At 44.0% G+C, this 21,332-nt stretch overlaps 2 protein-coding genes across 4 annotated transcripts in view; one reads left to right on the top strand and one right to left on the bottom strand.

The window, feature by feature from the left end:
- Positions 1 to 21,332, bottom strand: part of NOLC1 (nucleolar and coiled-body phosphoprotein 1) — an 89,425-nt gene that overhangs the window by 42,282 nt on the left and 25,811 nt on the right. The window lies entirely within an intron of this gene.
- The window catches only part of LOC142501179 (hematopoietic progenitor cell antigen CD34-like), a 36,285-nt gene that overhangs the window by 10,749 nt on the left and 4,204 nt on the right, over positions 1 to 21,332 (top strand). The window contains exons 1-7 of one of the 2 annotated variants that reach the window (XM_075610666.1): positions 673 to 748; positions 3,065 to 3,235; positions 3,819 to 4,090; positions 5,575 to 5,658; positions 12,389 to 12,536; positions 14,818 to 14,861; positions 19,204 to 19,362. In XM_075610666.1, coding sequence (XP_075466781.1) covers positions 685 to 748; positions 3,065 to 3,235; positions 3,819 to 4,090; positions 5,575 to 5,658; positions 12,389 to 12,536; positions 14,818 to 14,861; positions 19,204 to 19,362 — 942 coding nt within the window. In that variant the 5' untranslated portion in view covers positions 673 to 684. Of the gene's footprint in view, positions 1 to 672; positions 749 to 3,064; positions 3,236 to 3,818; positions 4,091 to 5,574; positions 5,659 to 12,388; positions 12,537 to 14,817; positions 14,862 to 19,203; positions 19,363 to 21,332 lie in introns of those variants that run through there. The other variant, XM_075610665.1, reaches the window with a different exon arrangement.

Genomic DNA, 21,332 nt, shown 5'->3' with positions numbered 1-21,332 from the left:
AACAGATGAATACTATAAGCATGTACTTTGCTATCACAGGTCCCGCTTTATTCTTTGTGTATATATATATATAAATATATATATATATATATATATATATATATATATATATATATGACACACAATATGATTTACTTATTATTAAGTGCTTTTCAGATTGACCTGTACTAGCTAACGATACTCTGCTATGGCTACCTAGTATTATAGACACTTTGTCTTATTTATTTTTTTAACTTATACATTGCCATACTGTGTCTCTTTCTATTTACAGGCATGTTAATGCAATCTTTGCTATTTGGTCATTTACATTTGTTTTTCGGGGGGGGGGAGGGTTGGGGATGGTAACATTTAGAACATTTTGTATATTTATGTTGAGTATTGTATGTGGGAGTGTATAATATTGTCATATACCGAGTATATTAAATAGATATCTTTATGCAGTTGTTCTTGTGTATGTGTTACACAGATGTCACATATTTTTATGGTCTGTATTTGTTATTTATTGTATTATTAGCAGGGTTCTTGATGCAGACTCATTCAACCATCAAGAGATACGAGTCCCATTTGGTCCTATGTGCTTTTTCTTATGAATACAATTAGCTTTGAGGATATGACCATGTTAACTCAAAGAACATACTGTCCGTTCCTGTTTTTAGGTAACGTGACGGCATGAGTCCTGATTTAATGAGCCTTAGTACATCTTGGCCTATGAATCCAGCATTGAAAACTGGAGCATTGCTTCAAACAGGTGCAGAACGTGTGCACTCAGTATCACTGTATCAAGCGTCAATGTATCAATGTGCTTTGCCCCAATTTTGCTCCTCTTGGTGCTATGAGCGTTTGAAGAGCAGTTATTGGAGGAGTTGGGGAAGGAGAGCGCAATATTATGAGATGGATCCAAATTTGCGCCTATAACTGGTGCAGTTTCCTTCTCCCTTTAGCCGGATTCTGGTGACGTTGACCTGTACCTGAATCACTTGCACCAATCGTACGAACACAAAATTGACAATCCTTATACATCGGCCGCTGATGCAAACTGATGGGAATGTGTGTGTTTGTAGCTGAGTGAGACTGCCCTCTGACCCTTGCCTCAGACAGACAAGCAGCCCTATCATACTGTATGCGGGGTACCCCACCTCTCACCCCCCCCCCCCCCCCACACTGTGAGATCGCTGAGTGTGCAGCTCTCCCAGACCTAGCTGTCCCATCCTTCCATCACGTCACCGCCGTGCCTTAACCATGAGCTTTGTTTTGGATTCAGTTTAATCTCCCTGCTAGAAAAACAAATGTGCGTTAAAAACACAACTGTAAGATAAGACCCCGAGCCCTGGCACTGAAACTCCGATCTGTCACAGCTCACAGCTCAAGGGTACAGGGGCAGCGCCAACAAGATGGTATCTGCAAGGGGAAAAGGTTATGCTGCTTTAGAATGCACTAGGGCAACAGGTCAGGTTTTGAAGATATCCCTGCTTCAGCACAGGTGGCTGAATCAGTCTCTACTTCAGCACAGATGGCTCAATCAGTGGCTCAGCTTTGACTGAGCCACTGATTGAGCCACCTGTGCTGAAGCAGGGATATCCTTAAAACCTGACTTGTTGGGGAACCTTGAGGACTGGAGTTGAGAAGCTCTGCACTGGGATAGACTACAGTTGCTGCTGTTTATCAAAGACTCCCTGCTGCAAACCTGCAGCATGAATCAGCACCAGATTGAATCTCATTATAAAGCAAAGGGGCTTTTCAATATGATCAATCTGAGAGCGCTGTTGCAGTAGGGAGACTGATTAAGCCTGCGAGAACAGAATCAACCAATAGCAACAGCCAAGCATTAAAACTTCCACTGTGCACATGTGGATGCAGAATCTGGAGCAGCCAGATGTTAAAGAGACATCTGGAAAACATCAGCAAGGTGTTTGTTTAGGTTCTATACGCACTTGTGAGGGTCACGTAAGAGGCATCCCATGCTTATGAGAAGTGACAGCTTCTCTCTATGGGACGCTAAGTGAGGATAGCAGGGTCTGGCTGGGAGGAGATGAGGCTGGTGCATCTGCAATTGGTTTTGGAGAAACTCTTCATCTAACGCTTAGACCTTCTCCATCAATGAGGTTGGCTCCTCCAGCAGCAACAGGGTTAATGATTACTATCTATTTGCCTATATAACATTGAACTGTACATATTCCTCAGACACACGTCACACAGTGGTTTAACTGCAGATGAGAATTCTGGGTAATGATATGCAAATGAGCACACTGAACATGTCACTTTTTAGTTTTTAGTCCATTTTAAACTTGGATGATTCCCTAGAGCTGCATTACACAGCTTGGTATAAGGAAGTACAGGCAGAAAACTCTCTCAAATCAGTTGTGTCATTTTGGACACGCTAGTTTAGATCTTTGCTCCAAGTTTGGTACCATGTGTGTCAGTTTGTGATTTGGGGAGTGTCAATAGGAGGAGTTACATGACATAGATCAGAGGTGCTCAACTCCAGTCCTCAATATCCCCCAACAGGTCAGGTTTTCAGGATATCCCAGATTCAGCACAGGGGGCTCAAGCTGAAGCTTAGTCGAAGACACATTGAGCCACCTGTGATGAAGCTGGGACTGACTGAGCCACCTGTGCTAAAGCCGGGATATCCTGAAAACCTGTCCTGTTGGAGGGGGCGGGGGAAACCTTCAGGACTGGAGTTGAACACCCCTGACACAGATTATAATTAAATGAATATTAAATAAGTTATAGTGGGTAAGAAAAAGTGACAAAAAACTGCCACCATATAGCATACAGCAAATAAAAATATCACTTGTGAGCACATTCACGTCTCAGACTCGTCTGCTACTCTGCTTTTCCCCATTAAATGTATCAAACTCTGCATCTCAGCGAGTGACTATTTTATCTTAGATTTGCTTCACGGGAATGTAAAGATGTGTTAACGGGATAATAATTTGTCACACGTAGGAAACTAACATTTGACGCCAACGGAAAATGGAGAAATGTGTCATAACAACCTTCTATTTGCACTTTTTGGATGTTGATACATGTCCCCATAAATGCTTCTGTGTTTTGTTTTAAGGTGCTGTAGCTGGGGAGGATGCTAATTCTACCAATTCAATCACATCGTCCACAACTCCTCACAGTTCCCCACAAGTGGCATCAGAACAGCACAGCACAGTAGCCACATTCCCAATGAAAAATTCCACCAGCATCGGAAACACATCACAGCCAATGCTCATCCAAGATTCAGGTGGGACCTTTGGGTCACAGGCAGCTGGTCTAAGGGTGGGATTCACTAAGGTTTATCAGAGCTTGAAGCCATGTTAAATGTTATTCAAGTCAATGGCAGTTAACGCAGGATCTGACTCTAACTGCATTGTCTGTGTCTGACCCTAAGCTGGTTAAACATTGGGACAGAGCTTCATAGGCCTAATTTTAGAAACTTTTTTTAAACACAAAAAAGGGGTTTGGATTTGAAAAAGGAACCCCCGTAGTGATACTCTGGGGCCCTTCATGCTATCACGCTTCCATCTCAGGTTAGGGAACATTGCATTTAACACCCTCTGGAATCAGAAGGGTCAATTATGTCCAGATGTATACAAGCATTCATGTATCAAGACAATTTGTGAATTCAATTGAGGCATTCTTCTCCTGCATCTTTTATCAAGGGCTATTAATGATCTATTTCAAGAGAAATAAACTTGATGGATGAAGTATTGACCATAATAATCGTAATAATAGTTGCAGTGCATCTAAGCAAACATCACTTTGCCTTGATATGCACACCCCACAGCATTTCATTTAAACTGATTTGCATGTTCATGGACTTTCAGAAACTACTGTAGCATTAACTGCAGCTACTACACTCAACGCGTCAAGTATCGAGGTGTCCGACTCTAACACCACTATTCTCTCTGAACCGACTCCCGAGGACACTACCAAAACTATGGAATCTTCTGCAGCTTCTCAAGGAACCAAAGAGACGGAGATTCCTTCTTCTGCTGCCTCTCCATCACCCGCGTTGTATTATTCCTCCATCGTCAACTCTACAAGCCCCACACTGGAAGGAAACGTCGACAGGATGACAACGGTGCCATTCAATCCAGTAAGTGTGTGTCCAACGTCCAATCCCTTCATCTTTCACCAATACACTGACTTGTATAGAAGTACTCTGCTAATACTATTCTTGAACCACTTCCATCAAATGTGCACCGCTCCCAAACCCTGGGGTTCCAGAAGATCTACAATAGGGTCCCAGAGTGATAGAGAGGATGCAGAGCAGAGAATGATACAGACAAATAGAATGGAGCCGAGATTGACAGAGAGAGAGAATGATCAAGAGAAAAAAAGGGTGTTTCCCGCCTACTGAAAGAACCCTATTAAAGGGAACAGTCCCTCCTTGGACCAAAGTGCACTAATAGCAGTGACATGTTTAAAGGGTCGCATCTGGGTGACTGGTACCTCTTTTTTGCTAGCAAAATCTGGTGTGCTGAGGGGTTTGATTTCCTCTGGCTGCTTCCTTTTGTCTGATACCATTATGTGTTCAACAAGAGTTTACATCAGCAAAGCCCCCCTCCCTCTTCCCCTCCCCTTATCTTTATTGCCTCTCTACAGGATATGGGATAAGGACAAAGAAAACATTCCGAGGTTCAGAAGAAATGCAATATGTAATTAATTTCAAGAAAGCCAAAATAAGTTGTTGCTTTTAGCATGGTTAGATTAGTTTAAGGAAGCCAACTGGACTACAAATCTCTACAAAAGGTTATTTTCTGGACAGCTATGATAATTACACCTTTAATATAGTCCACTCTGTGTGGAATCCTTATTATAGGGGTGGCCAACTCCAGTGCTCAAGGGCCACCAACAGATCAGGTTTTAAGGATAGCTCTGCTTCAGCACAGGTGGCTCAGTCAATGACCGAACAACTGATTGAGCCACATGTACTGAAACAGGGATATCCTTAAAACCTGACCTGTTGGTGGTTCTTGAGGACTGGAGTTGGCCACCCCTGCCTTATTATTTTGAATAGGATATTTAAAGGGCCAAAATTCCAGTCGCCCTTTTGATCTGTGCACCAATTGCACAATGGGACTGGAAGGCAAAATAATTTCTTTTAATGTAAAAAGCACGGACATAAGCCATATTCAAATGATTAGGCCATGTATTAGTAAATATAGTCCTGGGTCTTTGTCAAAGAGCAATGTGCAGCCTACTCCAGGGGTACATTTATGGAACAAACCCTATCCTTTTCCTTGCTGCAAAATACTGGCTGAACAGGAAAGGTTTGTGCCGTTCCAGCAGAAGCAGGAGCTGTCAAGATTAGGAAGGAACCATAGGCCCTTATTCTGTAATCTCCGATACCGCTGATTCAGCGCTACTGCACAGAAAACCCCATTTACTTCAATGGGTCTTTCCTTGCAATAGCGCCAGATTATCACTAAAGCAGTTTACTGCATGTAGCCTCTCAGATACTTTCAGTGTCATCAACAACTCCTGTGTAGCACTGAAGGAGTGGGTTCCTTCCTTGCCCCTGACTCTGTGCACAGTCCCCTCTATGCTACTCACGCTTGTTGTCCTGTTGAATTTTAGGTCAGCGTGGTATGTCAGAGCAGCAGGAACATCGCGTCGAAGGAGATAGTTGCCAGCTTCCAACACCAAGAAAATATTACCTGTGTAAGTAGCAACGGAGTTGACTCCACAAGACACAATGTATCAGTCTGGATTAATACTGTGCAGGACAACAACTAATCCAGATTGTGATCTCACTGCATTAGAAGGCACCTTTCTTTCAGACTCAGGAGGAGCGGAGAGAGTTAGAGAGGAGAGGGGAGAGAGTTACAGGAGGAGCGCAGAGAGTTACAGGAGGAGCGGAGAGAGTTAGAGAGGAGAGGGGAGAGAGTTACAGGAGGAGCGCAGAGAGTTACAGGAGGAGCGGAGAGAGTTAGAGAGGAGAGGGGAGAGAGTTACAGGAGGAGCGGAGAGAGTTACAGGAGGAGCGGAGAGAGTTAGAGAGAAGAGGGGAGAGTTAGAGAGGAGATGGGAGAGTTACAGGAGGAGCGCAGAGAGTTACAGGAGGAGCGGAGAGAGTTACAGGAGGAGCGGAGAGAGTTACAGGAGGAGCGGAGAGAGTTACAGGAGGAGCGGAGAGAGTTACAGGAGGAGCGGAGAGAGTTACAGGAGGAGCGGAGAGAGTTACAGGAGGAGCGGAGAGCGTTAGAGAGGAGATGGGAGAGTTACAGGAGGAGCGGAGAGAGTTACAGGAGGAGCGGAGAGAGTTAGAGAGGAGAGGGGAGAGAGTTACAGGAGGAGCGGAGAGAGTTAGAGAGGAGAGGGGAGAGTTAGAGAGGAGATGGGAGAGTTACAGGAGGAGCGGAGAGAGTTACAGGAGGAGCGCAGAGAGTTAGAGAGGAGAGGGGAGAGAGTTACAGGAGGAGCGGAGAGAGTTACAGGAGGAGCGGAGATAGTTACAGGAGGAGCGGAGAGAGTTACAGGAGGAGCGGAGAGAGTTACAGGAGGAGCGGAGAGAGTTAGAGAGGAGAGGGGAGAGAGTTACAGGAGGAGCGGAGAGAGTTACAGGAGGAGCGGAGAGAGTTAGAGAGGAGAGGGGAGAGAGTTACAGGAGGAGCGGAGAGAGTTACAGGAGGAGCGGAGATAGTTAGAGAGGAGAGGGGAGAGTTACAGGAGGAGCGGAGAGAGTTACAGGAGGAGCGGAGAGAGTTAGAGAGGAGAGGGGAGAGTTAGAGAGGAGATGGGAGAGTTACAGGAGGAGCGGAGAGAGTTAGATAGGAGAGGGGAGAGTTACAGGAGGAGCGGAGTTAGGCTGAGATTATACTCAGCGCGAAGGTGCTGGCGCACACGCGCCAAACACAAGTAGCCTAATCCCTATGCGGCCGCCCCCTAGTGCGCGCGCATGACGGAGCGCGATTGCGGGACCGCATTTTGAAAAGACAAAAAAGTTGTCTTTTCAAGCGTGGTCGCATGACGTCAGCGTCACGTGAACAGTTCAGCCAATGAGGGCGAACCAGCTTCGTGATGCGTCCGCCACGCCTCCCCATCGCCTCCCAATCGCCTCCCCAATTTCCTGCAGCCAAGTTCACACATCGCTCAGGTGAGAGGCGCCCACGAAGCGATGAGTGTGCGCAGAGGTGCACCAGCGTGGACTATAACCATGGCCCTAGAGAGGAGGGGGGAGAGTTAGAGAGTCGGGGGAAAGAGAGTCACAGAGGGGAGCCTTGAAAAAAGATTTGCAGGGGGGCCTAAGAATTGAAGTTACGCCACTGGTTTAATGCAGTTTTATATGTAAAGTTACCACCGTTTCTGACCTGACAGTTTCTAAGATACTGGTACTGAACATTTAATAATCATATACAGTCAGGTTACCCCCTCTGTAACTTCTCCCTATTCATCCAGATTCCACATAACTCCTATTGCACCATATATAACCGCCATCTATAACTCCTATTATACTATATACGGTATACCTATTCCCTATAACTTCTCCGATTACTCTATATTTCCTCAAAAACTATAACTAATAGGGGCGCACATTTTGGCATAAAATCCTTTGTGTTAAATAGTAAAATCATGTAATAAGAATACACTCATACTCCATATAACCGCTCCCTATAACTCCTCCTATTGCTCAATATAACCGTTCCCTTTAACTCCTCATATTACTCCATATAGGCATACCCCGCATTAACGTACGCAATGGGTCCAGAGCATGTATGTAACTATGTAACACAGGCATACCCCGCATTAACGTACGCAATGGGTCCAGAGCATGTATGTAAAGCGAAAATGTACTTAAAGTGAAGCACTCCCTTTTTTCACTTGGGTAGAGGTCGGGAGCCGGTATTGCTGTTCAGGACGCGCCTGTGCCCTACTCTCAGGCCCATGCGCGAGCTGCTGTTTTCCAATTGGGCGAGGGGAACCCGCGCGTCACACAACTACGGCGGTCTGTAGGGCTGAACAAGTGTCCGTACTTGCGAGCGTACAGACACAGGGGAACGGTGCCAGTGTAAATATGTCCGTACTCGCGAGTGTCCGTAAAGTGAAGGTCCGCATAGCGGGGTTTGCCTGTATATAACCACTCCCTATAATTCCCCCTATTGCTCCATATAACCAAAAAGTGTAGCCTGGTGATTAAAAAAAGAATTCATATTAGTGCAAGGTGAAAACAACACTATTTTTCTCCAAAAATTGCCTTGGTACATAGCTCCAAGTGTATTAATGTACATTCCCAAGTGCATCAGCTTGAGGAGTGTGTTAGAGGCAATGCACACATTACACTGGGATGGACTTCTTTGTCATGGGCTCAGATCTACAAGGCTCTGTTAAGTCCCTTACTGAGGCGTTAACCCAACTTAACATCACGTTAACACTAACAGTGTATCTTCAAAGGACGATAGCATAACATTACGCCATGTTTTCTCCCAAAAAGAGCATAGCGTTACCTATAACGGACGTGCACATTATATGCAACCGACGTGTTATCAGCACATTGCACATCCACTAAAGTCCATGAAGGTTAACGTGTTATTCCCCCAAAAAATTCCCTCTCCTCCCTTATTCAACTCGAGCTAAAGACCTATTTCCGGATCAGAGTCACGCTAAGGCGTGCTTATCACGTTATTGGCAGTTAACGCAACAATAACAGGGATGTTACGCCTATGTTGATAAGCTCAATAAAGCATGTTCATTTTGCATATAATTTGATTGGAGGGCACCATATTTACGTCCGTTCCTGTTTTAGGTAAGACCCATTATAAGCCCTGATTGAACTGAGCTTGGTGGATCTGTGCGCAATTTATTCTCATTGCAACAAAACACCCCCCTCCCCCCCTCTCCCAGGCCTGAAAATGGTGCTAACCCATCTCTGGAAAATTGTAAGTTCGACGCTTCTTATACATGTCACATCTTCAAGTAGAAAGGTGCAGCCTGCAGTGCGTCAAAACAAACACTTCCCTCTGGTTTTCCGCACACGGCTCCTTGAGAGGATGCTAAGAACGTTTCACAAATAAATGGAATAAATATTCCCTGACGGGCCGGTACTGCCTGTTTCCTAGCATTGTTCTGCAAATTACACAGGGACACGGAGGGAAGCCTCAGACCCCGTTAGGAAACACAACAACATTCCTTTGCTTTTATCCAGTTACGTGCCGCACCTAACGAGGTGGACACCAAGTCCCATTTATTTTGGGTGCAGAGCAAAACACTTTTAATGCAGCATTTTCACACCGCAGGTACGATCGTGCTCACGTTTATGAGAATAAGGAGTTTCCAGGTCATATTCTGGGCTTCTGAGAAAGATGCTACAATGTAGAAGTTCACTAAACGTCAACAAAAGTCAACATATTGCTGACAGATCATGGGACAGATGTACTAAGCAGTGCTAGGCAATAGGACATTGTCCGGTGACAATAGACACCCTAATTAAATGGTCGATAAGGTGTCTCCAAAAAACTGCTGCGGTATATTGATGTTTCTATATAAACAAGACAATGTATTAACAATAAAATAGGGTGTGTGTGTGTGTATGTGTATATATATATATATATATTCACTGTATGTGCACAATCTTTTATTGCTGATCCATTGTCTTGTTCCAGTGAAAAGTTTGCTTCCTCCCAATCATAAATCGCTGCTTTCGTTTTCTTTAAGCTTTTCTTATCTTCAATAGAGTGCTTTACCATATCAAAGTAACATTGGGTTCCATCAGTACTGATATATTTGCAGATTGTTTTACACTGCTCTGCATATACAGTTCTTCTTCTTGCATCTGGTGAGTGTTTCATTCCTGTTGTTTCCTCAGTAACTGCTTTGTTTCCTCTGATATTTTCTGATCCTGCTTTTCGTTAGCGACTCCTCCAGTATTTTCTGCGCTTTCAACTACAATCTTAAGAAGTTCTTCATAATTGTTCGTTAAAGTACCCCCATGCATTTCATGCAAGCTGCAGTGATTTTTCAGTTCCAGTTGAAATGCTTTGCGGATATTCTTGAGGTTCTTGATGTTGAGGTTCTTGATTGTTTTTTTCTTCTTTTGAATCAGTTTTCTTCTTTCCGTCTTCCCATTCAGATGTAATCGGCAGCGAGCCAGTCGATGATCACTCAAAACAGTTTAGGACTGTGCAGTCTTCAATCAGGTGTTTCTTCTTTGCTAGGATATAGCCCATGTCATTCTTCCATTGGGTCCCCTTCATGTCCATTCTTTATTCCATTGGGTCCCCTTCATGTCCATTCTTTATTCCATTGGGTCCCCTTCATGTCCATTTTCTGGATTCTTCTTAAAGAACTCATTCATTGACGTTTTCACATTCCGCAAATTCCACCAATCTGTCTCTTTGAATTGAGGTTTGAATTACAGCTGTGTTTAACCTCCGGGGAGTCTTAGCAACCTCTGCCATCATGCCTTCTTCCTAAACGCTGTTAAAACCAGAGTAAATCTCACCTCCACAGAACAAGGGCCATTGCTTTTTCGGTGTCTTCCATACTTGTGGATTGAGGCCTTACTTGCCTTGCCGACCTCATTTGAATGTTAGTGTAACCCCTCTCTTTTTAATATACCTCAGACTATACGCCTGATGCTGAGGCAGGGGCCTAAGTCCATATACCTTGGTTAGCTACCACACGTGTGTGGGGCTAGTAAAGGGGACACAACACTCGGATGTATGTAACAGGTTTATGTATATGAAATATATATAGCAAACAGGCTAACAGTAACCCTGTCATCCTTATGAATAGGATCCCCACATTCAAGCCACAGTACAAATTATATAATTACAGTTCACCTAAGCACTACCCATGTGTGGGTGTGATAGTCAACATAATAGGCGTCCCAATCCTGAGTGATCAGGCCTATATTTGTAGTAGTGGTAACCCGATGGAGCTCATGTATTGTCAATGTGGGTTGTACTTCGCAAAGGTTTGTATTGTGGTACCACTATTCCTCTGACCCATCAGGGGATCCCCTTTATCAGCATTGTATCTCTCTTCGGCTCTGCTCTCAGCAGCTGGACTCTCCGTCGATCAGCTCTCCAGTCTCCACGCGGGACATGTCCAGGTCCCATTTCACAGGAGACTCTGGATCAAGCCACACTCTCCCAGCTCCGTGCAGATCTGCCCACTGTCATGGCCGCCCCAGTATTAAAGCTTACTCTCCCTCATAGTGCCTCCTCCGTCACAAGCCTTGCTACTGGGTTATCACAAGTCCATGGAGAGGGACCTGCAATTGGGCAGTGTACATGTGTTGCTTGGCATACACAGGGGGCTACATTAGCAAGTACCTTTCCCACTATAGCGTGTATATTGCTTAAGCTTTCATAGTATGGTTGAACCTACCAGGACAAGTGCTACTATACATCATCTTGTACACCTGTTGTCACCTTCTTACCACTATAAGGCAGTGAGACAAGTATTTGAGGGGGAATTCAATGAGTGCTTACCACAAGGCCCTTCCTGCATCTCAGTGCCCAAATATATGTTTAACCGCCCTGTTAGCACCATCACCTATCCTTATTACTTGAAGTCAGGGCCATCAACAGGGGGTAGAGCCAGGAAAAGTGTCCCGGGCCCCACGGCTGCAGAGGGCCAGCGCAGGAAGTTGGGCACAGTCAGGTCCAACTTCTGCGTCCAGCTTCCAGGTCCCTGCTTGCTGCCAGCCTCGTCTATCCTCAGCTGTTGTGGGCCCTTCTCTGTTAGGCCGGGCCTCTCTCCCGTCGGTGCTCTCTGGAAGTATGCACGACTTAGGGCCCAGATTCTGGAGCACACCGGCAGCAGAGAGGCTCAGCCTTACAGAGAGGGAGGCCCGTCAGGAGCTGGGGCACCAGGGGCCTCAGACCACCCAAAGATAGGTGTGTGATGTATTTTGTATTTAGTAGTGTGTGTGTGTGGGGGGGGGTGAATTGTATTGTGTGTGTGGAGGTATTGTATTTTGGGGGGGTATTTTATTGTATTTTGGGTGGGGGGTAAAGTGGGTGGGATTGTACGGGTATCGGGGGTAATTTTTGTGTGTGTGGAGGGGGAATGAATGTGGGGGGGTAATTAAGTTATAACAGAGGGAGGGAGTGTGAAAGGAGAGAAGGGGTAGAAGAGGAAGGGGGGGAAGGAGTGAGAGGGGGGAAGAGTGACAGAGGGGGGGGAAGAGAAATACATAAGGAGAGGGGGGCTTGCGAGGAGGTGTGAGGGAGGGAATAGAGGTGGAGGCTCATCAGAAGGTGGGAAAGGGGGGTTTGCAAGGCCACCAACATGGGGGGGAGGGGGCACCAGTCGAAGCTCTAGTCCTGAGGAAATCTGTCTGCGTCCCTGCTTGAAGTATTTATTTAATGAGGAATTGTGGTTTCCTCTGTAGTGGGACTTTATTATGTATTCCATATATCTATCTATATATTTATTTTTCCTGCAGGAACAATTGAGAGATGGAAAGGAGAATAAGCTGAAAGAAATTCTGTGTGATGCCTTTGGCACAAACATCACCAGCTGTAACTTAACCCTGTCTTCATCAGAAGCGAATCCTAAACTGATCCTCCTCATTTCACCTCCTTTAAGCCAAGGTAAGGAACACACCCTATCACAAACGCCCTTAAAGGGTAATGCAAAACCTGGGCATCTTTTGGGTGGCTAGGAATTAACCCTTAGAACATTGGCAATCCCTTCTAGGCAAAAAGTGTATTAACGACAGTGACATGTTTGTTCTTTTTAAATATCGTTTTATTGAGGAATTGATACATGGAACACACAAAATATACGTTACCAGCACAGTATATTACAAACAATCACATTGGTATCCAGATATGCATGCAGTTCCTTTAGAAACATACAGTGTAATTGCTGTGTGACATTTTAAAGTTGTTAAATGATCTTTTCTTCTATTTTCTATTTTAACACTGACATTTCTAACCAGATAAACTATTAAATGTTGACTATACAGTTAACAAAACAGGAGGGGTGAAGGAGGTAAAAGCGAATAAACACCTGGAAATCAGCTAACTAAGAATATAAGTAAAGAGAATTGAGATTAATAGGGCTATTATTAATAAGAAATATTATTAGAAAGCCATGTTTGTTTCCCGATTCTTGCATTAGTCTCTAGTTCTTTTGGCATAACCATAATACTGTGTCACAAAGCAAGTTCAGCCACTATAACTGAACATACAGTAGGCAGAGGGATGTAATTCTGGGCAAGAATAAGTTCCTATAAAATTCATCCCTCTGTAATTATATCCTGTTATACACTCCAGGATATAAAAGTAAGATTACATGGAAACCATTAGGATCCTTTTAACTTACACATTTCTACGTTAACTCCAGGATTTAAAGAGGCAATCCTGTAATGAACGTTTTGGCGAATTTGTTTTATTTTTTAGCATAGGATTGAAGCAGGGGGTCTCCAGAGCTGAACCCCGCTAATTTTAGCTCCGGGAACCTGCTGCTTCTGGTGATACTTACCTCCGTAGGATGTACCGTTAGCCGCTCTGCTCGGCTAGCAAGGTTCGTGTGATGGAGACGTTTCAAAGCTCCCGCGCCCTGAGGGCCAATAGGACGCTGTGATGTCATCAGATTCCTATTGTCCCGTGTGACGCGGGAGCATTAAACTCCAGCTATCCCAGCCAGAGCTGCTACAGACACTCTACAGTTGTGGGGAAAAGAAAGTACGCCCTCTGTGAATTCCATTCTATGGTGTTACATATCAGGATAATAATAACAATCATCTGTTCCTTAGCGGGTCTAAAAATAGGTAAATACAACCTCAGGTGAACAACAACACATGACATATTACACCGTGTGTGTGTGTGTGTGTGTGTGTACACATGACATATTACACCGTGTGTGTGTGTGTGTGTGTGTACACATGACATATTACACCGTGTCATGATTTATTTAACAAAAATAAATCCAAAATGGAGAAGCTATGTGTGAAAAACTAAGTGTACCTTATGATTCAATAGCTTGTAGAACCACCTTTAGCAGCAATAACTTGAAGTAATCGGTTTCTGTATGAGTTTATCAGTGAACGATGCATTTTATTTACCCAAATATGACCCATAAAGGTGTTTTTAAATCAAGTTAGTTTGAAAACATGATTAGCTGAGACTTGGGCGGGCTCTGATTTCCTCTGCCTTTTGTCTGATGTCACTGTGTGTTCAACATGAGTTTGCACAGGCAACGTCCCGCTCAGCTGTTCTCTGACCAGCCATGTGGGTTTGCATTTTTAAGATGTAGAAAATAAGTATAGGATATTTATGTCGCGGTAAATTTGGCTGATTTTATTGATGCTAAGAAATTTTTAAAAACTATTGGCTATTGATGCACAGGTTAATTAAAAAAAAAAACTATTTAATAGTGTGAGAATTTGCCAAATCGTTCACAGATTGTCTATGTACTGAACCTCCCGAAAAAACCCTTTCCTGAATTCCACACACTGTAAAATGGTGCCAAGAGTTAAGTTTTATTGTGAATGTGAGATTTAAGCAAATTGAATGGCAAATACAAATTTACTGCTAATTAAAATATTCATACATGACCATAATGACCAGTCAAAGGTTTGACTCTCATGCACCCCACGACCACTACACGGAGCGCTTTGTAGCATGGGTTCTCAACTCCAGCCAAGACCCCCCCCCCCCCCCCCAACAGGTCAGGATATCCCTGCTTCAGCACAGGTTGCTCAATCAGTGGCTCAGTCAAAGGCTGCACCACTGATTGAGCCATGTGTGCTGAAGCAGGGATATCCTGAAAACCTGACCTGTTAGGGAGGGGTCGAAGACTGGAGTTGAGCACCCCTGCTTTATACACTTTTCTTAAATGCATTATTTTGTGTTTTAAACATTTTAGAAGCGACAGCAAAGCTGGAAACACAACGGAAAAAGCTTAAAGAGGTAAATATGTTTCAGTTAAGTCAACTCCTTTACCTTGTGTGAATAGCAAAAAGACAGCACAGAGTGATATTTGTTTTTAAAAAGGCATTTTTCTTAGTCGGGCATACAGGATGCTAGAGGATGAATAAAAATAAAGGTGTAATTTATTCCCCAAAAAAGATGTTGAGAATGCCACAGTTCACAGAGACCTGTGAGGTTTGCAAAGCCCTGTACACATGAAGAGACCTGTGAGGTTGCGAAAGTTCTGTACATACAGTATGAAGAGACGTGAGGTATGGAAAGCTCTGTACTTGTGAAGTAGAGACCTGTGAGGTTTGCAAAGCTCTGTACACATGAAGAAGAGACCAGTGAGGTTTGGAAAGCACTGTACACATGAAGAAAACACCTTGCAGTTCAGACCCCTTTAAGAAAAGAGGTAATTTCTATAAAAATGAAGTCAAGCTGGAGTGCTAGATACACGGAGTGGCATGCTAACGGAGAAGGTTGAGGGCGAAAACAGTATGGGAGTTTAGAAAGCCAGTAAGTGCAACTCCAAGGGTTAGAACCATGAAAGTGAAACTAGAACTCATGATTGGATTTCAACATTACAGCAACTCGGAAAAACAGACTAATTAGAGTTTGTTCTTATCTGAAACATTCTTTATACTAGTCATTGTTACAATGTATACACAGCTGTTGAGCATACGTTTTAAAAGACCATAGAGGCTCCACCTTCTCCTTCTCAGGTTCACGAGCAAAAACAATTATGAATTATTTTGATATTGGTCCAATAAAAGTTGCCAAGATTTCTCCCAGACCGAAATCAGCTAATGGGTTAGAGGGCATAAAAATAAGCTCCCCCGCCTCCATTGTTAGGGACCTGTTGGGGAATGTTTTTCGGTAAGGGTCTCACAGCAATCTTCTGGACTATATCCTGAGAATAACTTCCTTCCTTCGGTGTGAACCCAAAAACTCTTCCAGCAGATGTAGAACTTGCAAACATCTAGTCATATCTGTTCAGTGTCCACGGCAAGAATAACATACCAAGAGTCACTCATTGACAGGGAATCTGGCCCAATTTGCTCCGTGGGCAACTTATTCTGACTCTGTTCTATAGGATTTAAGACATGGTGACAGAAGAAGGTATTACAATAGAAACTTCCATTTGGTCTACAGTATGTTATGATATCATGGATGGCTTAATGTACTGTACATAACTAAATAATAATGGGGAGAATATTTAAGGTATCACTGTCTCCCAGCTGCAACCCTAAGTGCAAATAAAAAAACACTAGATTTATCAAAGGAAAAAGTCCTATTGAAAGTAATAGGATTTTTTTCATTTCCAATTCCTTTGTTACTCCAGTAAATGATAAGCAGACGTCTCCCTGGATGAATCGTTTGCTGAATAGTCTTTATATTTGCTTTCTAAAAAAATATATATATTCTTTACTTGTCCCCTTAGATTCCAAAGGCGTTACCAATGCATAGCAAAGCACCCTGGCCTAGAGAGGTAGTACGTTTCCCATTTAACCTCCCATATAACAATTCTGCTAATGGTCACAAGTTCCTGCTTTCTCAGTTGAAATTTCACACTCCTGATCTGCAACAGAGGCTCAGTGTGACCTGTTTTAATAACTCGATATATTGATGGATCCACCCAACAAATTTGGCTGAAACTCGGGAGCACACGATGCATGCAAGCTCCCAGATAAACAGAGCAAGGGTACATAGTAACAAGAGTAATAAAGTCCTCTTAGTGAAAACCTTCCCATGAAAATCTGTTAGCAATTTGCATTGGCTCGGATGTAGCAAGGACTTGCATAAGTTTAGTTGAAGCATTCAAGAGCCGGAATTGGTGACATCCTACAGATGGAGCAAGTATCCGAGTTCCCTTACATACCCCAACATACCCAGGCATGCGTCAAATGTAACAGTTTTCACCGGATTCAATGGCAATGTTGTTGCAAATGACAGCAATATGTCTAGCATAGCTCAAAAAAGGGAATAGCAAAGATGGCTATACCTGCTTGTAATAAAAGAAGTATCGACATTAGATATACTGTATTGAGATTCCTTACAAGCTAGTCTGGGTTCTTCACAAATCGGCATCTTTTCCCTAAATGTTGCACTGTTAAGCACAAGGTGAAGTAGAAGGAAGAATGGGACAGGTGTTGGGGCCTATGTACTGAGCGTCACCAATGGCTTTTTTGGCGTAATATTAGTGCATGTCAACCTCAATCGCACTCGTGTGCGCCTACGTACTTAGCTCAGATATCTCCATCTGTGCCCCCAAAAATAAGGTATGTGTTTTTGGCGCATAGAAATGGACAGATATAAATGGTATGTACTAAAAAAAAAGACTGTATATATATCTGTGTGCCACAAAATCAATTAAATGTGTGTCAAAATCCAAGTTCAAACTTGTTGTAAACCCTAAAGTCTGTGTTAGTGCAGAATTTGCGTTGATTTCCCTTCTAACCTAATTAGATTGTAAGCTCTTCGGATCAGGGACTCCTTTTCCTAAATGTTACTTTTATGCCTGAAGCACTTCTTCCCATTATGTGTTATTTATATTATTTGTTATTTATATGACTGTCACATGTATTACTGCTGTGACGCACAATGTACATTAATGGCGCTATATATAGATATACATGCATACATACATTCTAACCCTAACTGTAACAGAACCATCAACAAATTAACATCTCCGTGGTATGCCTGTCTGAGTTGATTAGACACAACACCTCTCTTAATTTGTATAGTCAAGTGATTTTGTTAGAATATTTAAATCAGTCTATATTGGCGGTTCTATATGGCTGTGTCACATATGAAGTGTCCGTGGAGTTAAAATTGGAGGTGAAGAATGCAAGAGGAACTGGACTCTGCACTTTGTCAACAGCTCTTCAACTGTGAGAACTTGGCTTTCTAAATGCTCTGACAATTTCTACAGATGTAAAGGCTAACTTTCTAAGCTGCTGTTTAACCTTCACTGCTACACTGCCCTGCCAGGCCTGATTTATACTCCTGCTCTTTCCTACTCCTCCCATCCTCCACTACCTGGGAACTCTCTCCCCCTACCTCTCTCCCTGCATCTCATTGTGCCTCCCTATTGTTTTTTCTGTTTGCCATTTCCTCACTCCTTTGTAAACATTTCTGTTCTCTTCAACTTCCCTATTCTCCTCCTTCTATCCACATCTCACCTCATCTCCACCTATCCATGTGCCCATACACTGCACCATTATTTACACACCTCTTTCCCAACAGCTTCTACACTCCTCGATACAAAACACCCCCACAAATCCTTCTTTCCCTCTCCTCCCATCTAATTTAATACTGACCAATCTTAAAACTCTCCTCTTAAATGAAGCATCCCAATAGCCTGGACTCATGGCAACTGTCCCACACCCAGTCACTCCTACCAACTGCACTTAGTCCCTCACCTGCTGTCTCTATAAGTCCCACCCAACATACCACTTAGATTGTAAGCTCTCTGGGGCAGGAATTTCCTTTCCTATTGTCTGACTTTGCTGCGCTTATTGTATTATTAGAATTAATTCCCTGTACTGTATATTTTTTATTTTTAACATTGTATTGAAACATGGGCTCTCTGGAGCTGAACCCCATTAATTTCAGCTGCAGGGACCCCTTGCTTCTGGAGATACTTATCTCTGTAGTAGGCGCTTGGCTAGCAGGGATCAAAATGGCCGCTGTTCACAGCTCCAGCGCCCTGCGGGACCAATAGGAAGTTGTGACATCATCGGTGCGGCTTCCTATTGGCCCATGTGATGGGGGAGCTTTAAAAAGCAGAGAGATACCGGCACCCCCTTCAGAGTTAAGTATCTCTGGAAGCAGGGGGTCCCCCCCGAGCTGAAATGAATGGGGTTCAGCTCCGGAGACCCCCTGCTTCAATCCTATGTAAAAAAAATATCAATGGCTTGAATTTCTCCTTTAAGTTGCTATGTATCAACCCAAAAAATGTATTTGACACAGCACGAATGTTTCACTATATACAGTAGGTTACAAAAAAACAAACATTTCACAGCGTGGCTATAATAAGTAATATTACACTAATAAACAAAAAATACACAATTCTGTTTTCATTTCAATTGCATAAATTAGGTATTCAACACGAGGGTCAAAAATAATTGAAAGAAAAAATGATGCGTCATATGTATGATGTCTTCATATATAGGATGCACGTTTATTGATGCTTTGTGTCACTTGTTAGCACCAAAAATTGACACACAAAAAATGTCAAATCAAATTATAGTCGACAGGTCCCATAATTAAAAAAAAGAAAAAGAAAAAGCAGAACCAGCGAGGGGTTAACTGTGTCTTTCACGTGTTCCTTTTTCAGGCCAATATCGAGATGGAGTTGATGTTTTCCCAACCCCAAACGCAGTCAAAGAAGACGATGATCGCTCTGGTCACCTCTGGGATTCTACTGGCCATTCTGATTCTGGCTGGATACTTTCTGTCCAACAGGCAGAGCTGGAGTCCCGGCAGGCAGAGACTGGTTAGTTCGTACAGCTGGCAGAATGACAAATAGGGTGGCAGGCGGGTGGGGGGGGGGGGCAAGAAAAGAAGACACGAAGGGCAGATCTACAAAACAGTGCTAGACCTTAAGGCCCCCTTATGGAACATTCATTTGAAGCTGCAGTTCCTCTTAGGACCGACATGAGCCATGTGACGGTGGCAGTGACATGGTAAACCCTTTGGGTGGCCCAAGAAGTAACCGCCCCAGGGGCCCCAGTGACATAGCGTGAACTTTTTCTACGGAGCGCAGAGTGTGATCTGGACCTCTTCCGTTTCCGGATTGAGTAACGGCGGCGTGCTGGAAGGGCTGTGGCACCCAAAGCGTTAAGGAGATAAATCTGGTTGATGGACACATATACATATTTTTTTTGAAAAAATTTTTTTAACAGTCACTGACGCCTTTTTTTTTTTTTTTTAACGTTAGTTTGCAAACATGGGGCAGATTTACTAAACGGTGCTAAGCTTTAGCTTTCATGTGAATTGAGCCCAGGTAAAGCTTAACACCGTTTAGTGAATCTGGGATGTGCCGAGCTGAAGCTCGGGAGGGGTTTAATTTGCTCTGCCTTTTATGTCACATCCTCATGTGCTCAACAGGAGTTTGCACAGGTAAAGCCCCCTCGTTCCTCCCTGCTACGTTTTATTGGCTCCAACAAGGAGGGCTAGAGAATGAGTAAACACTTGATTGACAGGTGTCCCCACCACCCCTCTCAGAGGACTAGAGTACAAGAAAATGTGTCTTAATTCCCAAAGAAACCAAAATTATTGAAATGGTTCAAGCCTGATTACAAAGGCAGACGGTGACGTCGTTTTCAAGGTTCGGTTTTTTTTGCAAACTAACAGGGATTGCACCTTTGAATGGTTCCAACACTCCTTACTACCTAGCACTGTTTAGTAGACATTCCCCTAAATCTCTGTAGCACAGTATCACGGCATAGGCAACACTTTGAAATCATATCAATAGATGCGAAAGGGTTCTGGTGCCCGTTATCTAGCGGTGACATTTGGTCAGGGTCGTTTTGCCGCGACCGAGACGCTTCTGGCATTTTGCCACTCACCTCACTGCGGAGACATCTCTCTGCCACCCGTTTCCACACCAAAGTAAGCCCTTTACCCTGAAACCCCCCCTAATACTAACGCTACCCCCTACCCTAAAAACCTTAACCCCTTACCCTAAGACAGCGGTGCGCAAACTGGGGGGCGCTAGATTTTCTGGGGGGTGGCGCAGCAGTTAAAGAGGTCCCACGCTCTCCCCCAGGCATTTAAATGAAATGCCGGGGGACTGCGCGAGGCCTCCATAATACACTTACCTTCGCTTCCAGCGACGCTTCGTCCTGGTAACCTGGCATCAAATGACGCCGCGGGGTCAAGTGACATCACGTTACCATGGCGACATGACTCCACGCATCATTTGACAACGGGGTCGGGCAGGGGGGGACGCAAGGCGCCGAGGAGAGCAGGCAGGGGTGTGCACGAGGAAAAGTTTGCGCACCCCTGCCATAATCCATTACCCTAAAACCCTAACCCTAAAACACTTATCCTTAACCCCCTACCCTAACCTCTAAAACCCCTTAAGTTAACTGGCACTTATTGGCGAAATGGTGGCTGAGTGTCCAGCGTCAAAGGGTCCCCCGGCAGCGGCAAAAAATGGCCGCGATCACGTGTCCGATTCCGATACCTAGCAGGTCTGTCCCTATTGCTACCTGGCAGATACAATTCCAGGCGTCATTCTCCCACTGTACTATATGTTGTTGGGAATAATCAGCGGGTGGTCCCGGTAGCACAGAAATGATGAACCCGATCAGAGGAAAGGATGAATATTGTGCTAGCCCACAACGGAGGATAAAGTAAGACAGTATTAATACAAGGTTACTGGGAATAATGGCACTGTTTCCATTACTTGCGTTTTGGTTTTGCCAATCCCCCCTCCTTTTTATGGGCAGCAGGAGGTCC

This window comes from Ascaphus truei, chromosome 8 (assembly GCF_040206685.1).
Source record: "Ascaphus truei isolate aAscTru1 chromosome 8, aAscTru1.hap1, whole genome shotgun sequence".
Lineage (NCBI taxonomy): Eukaryota > Metazoa > Chordata > Amphibia > Anura > Ascaphidae > Ascaphus > Ascaphus truei.
Note: the sequence above shows the minus strand (reverse complement) of the source record. Positions and strands in the feature narration are given on the sequence as shown.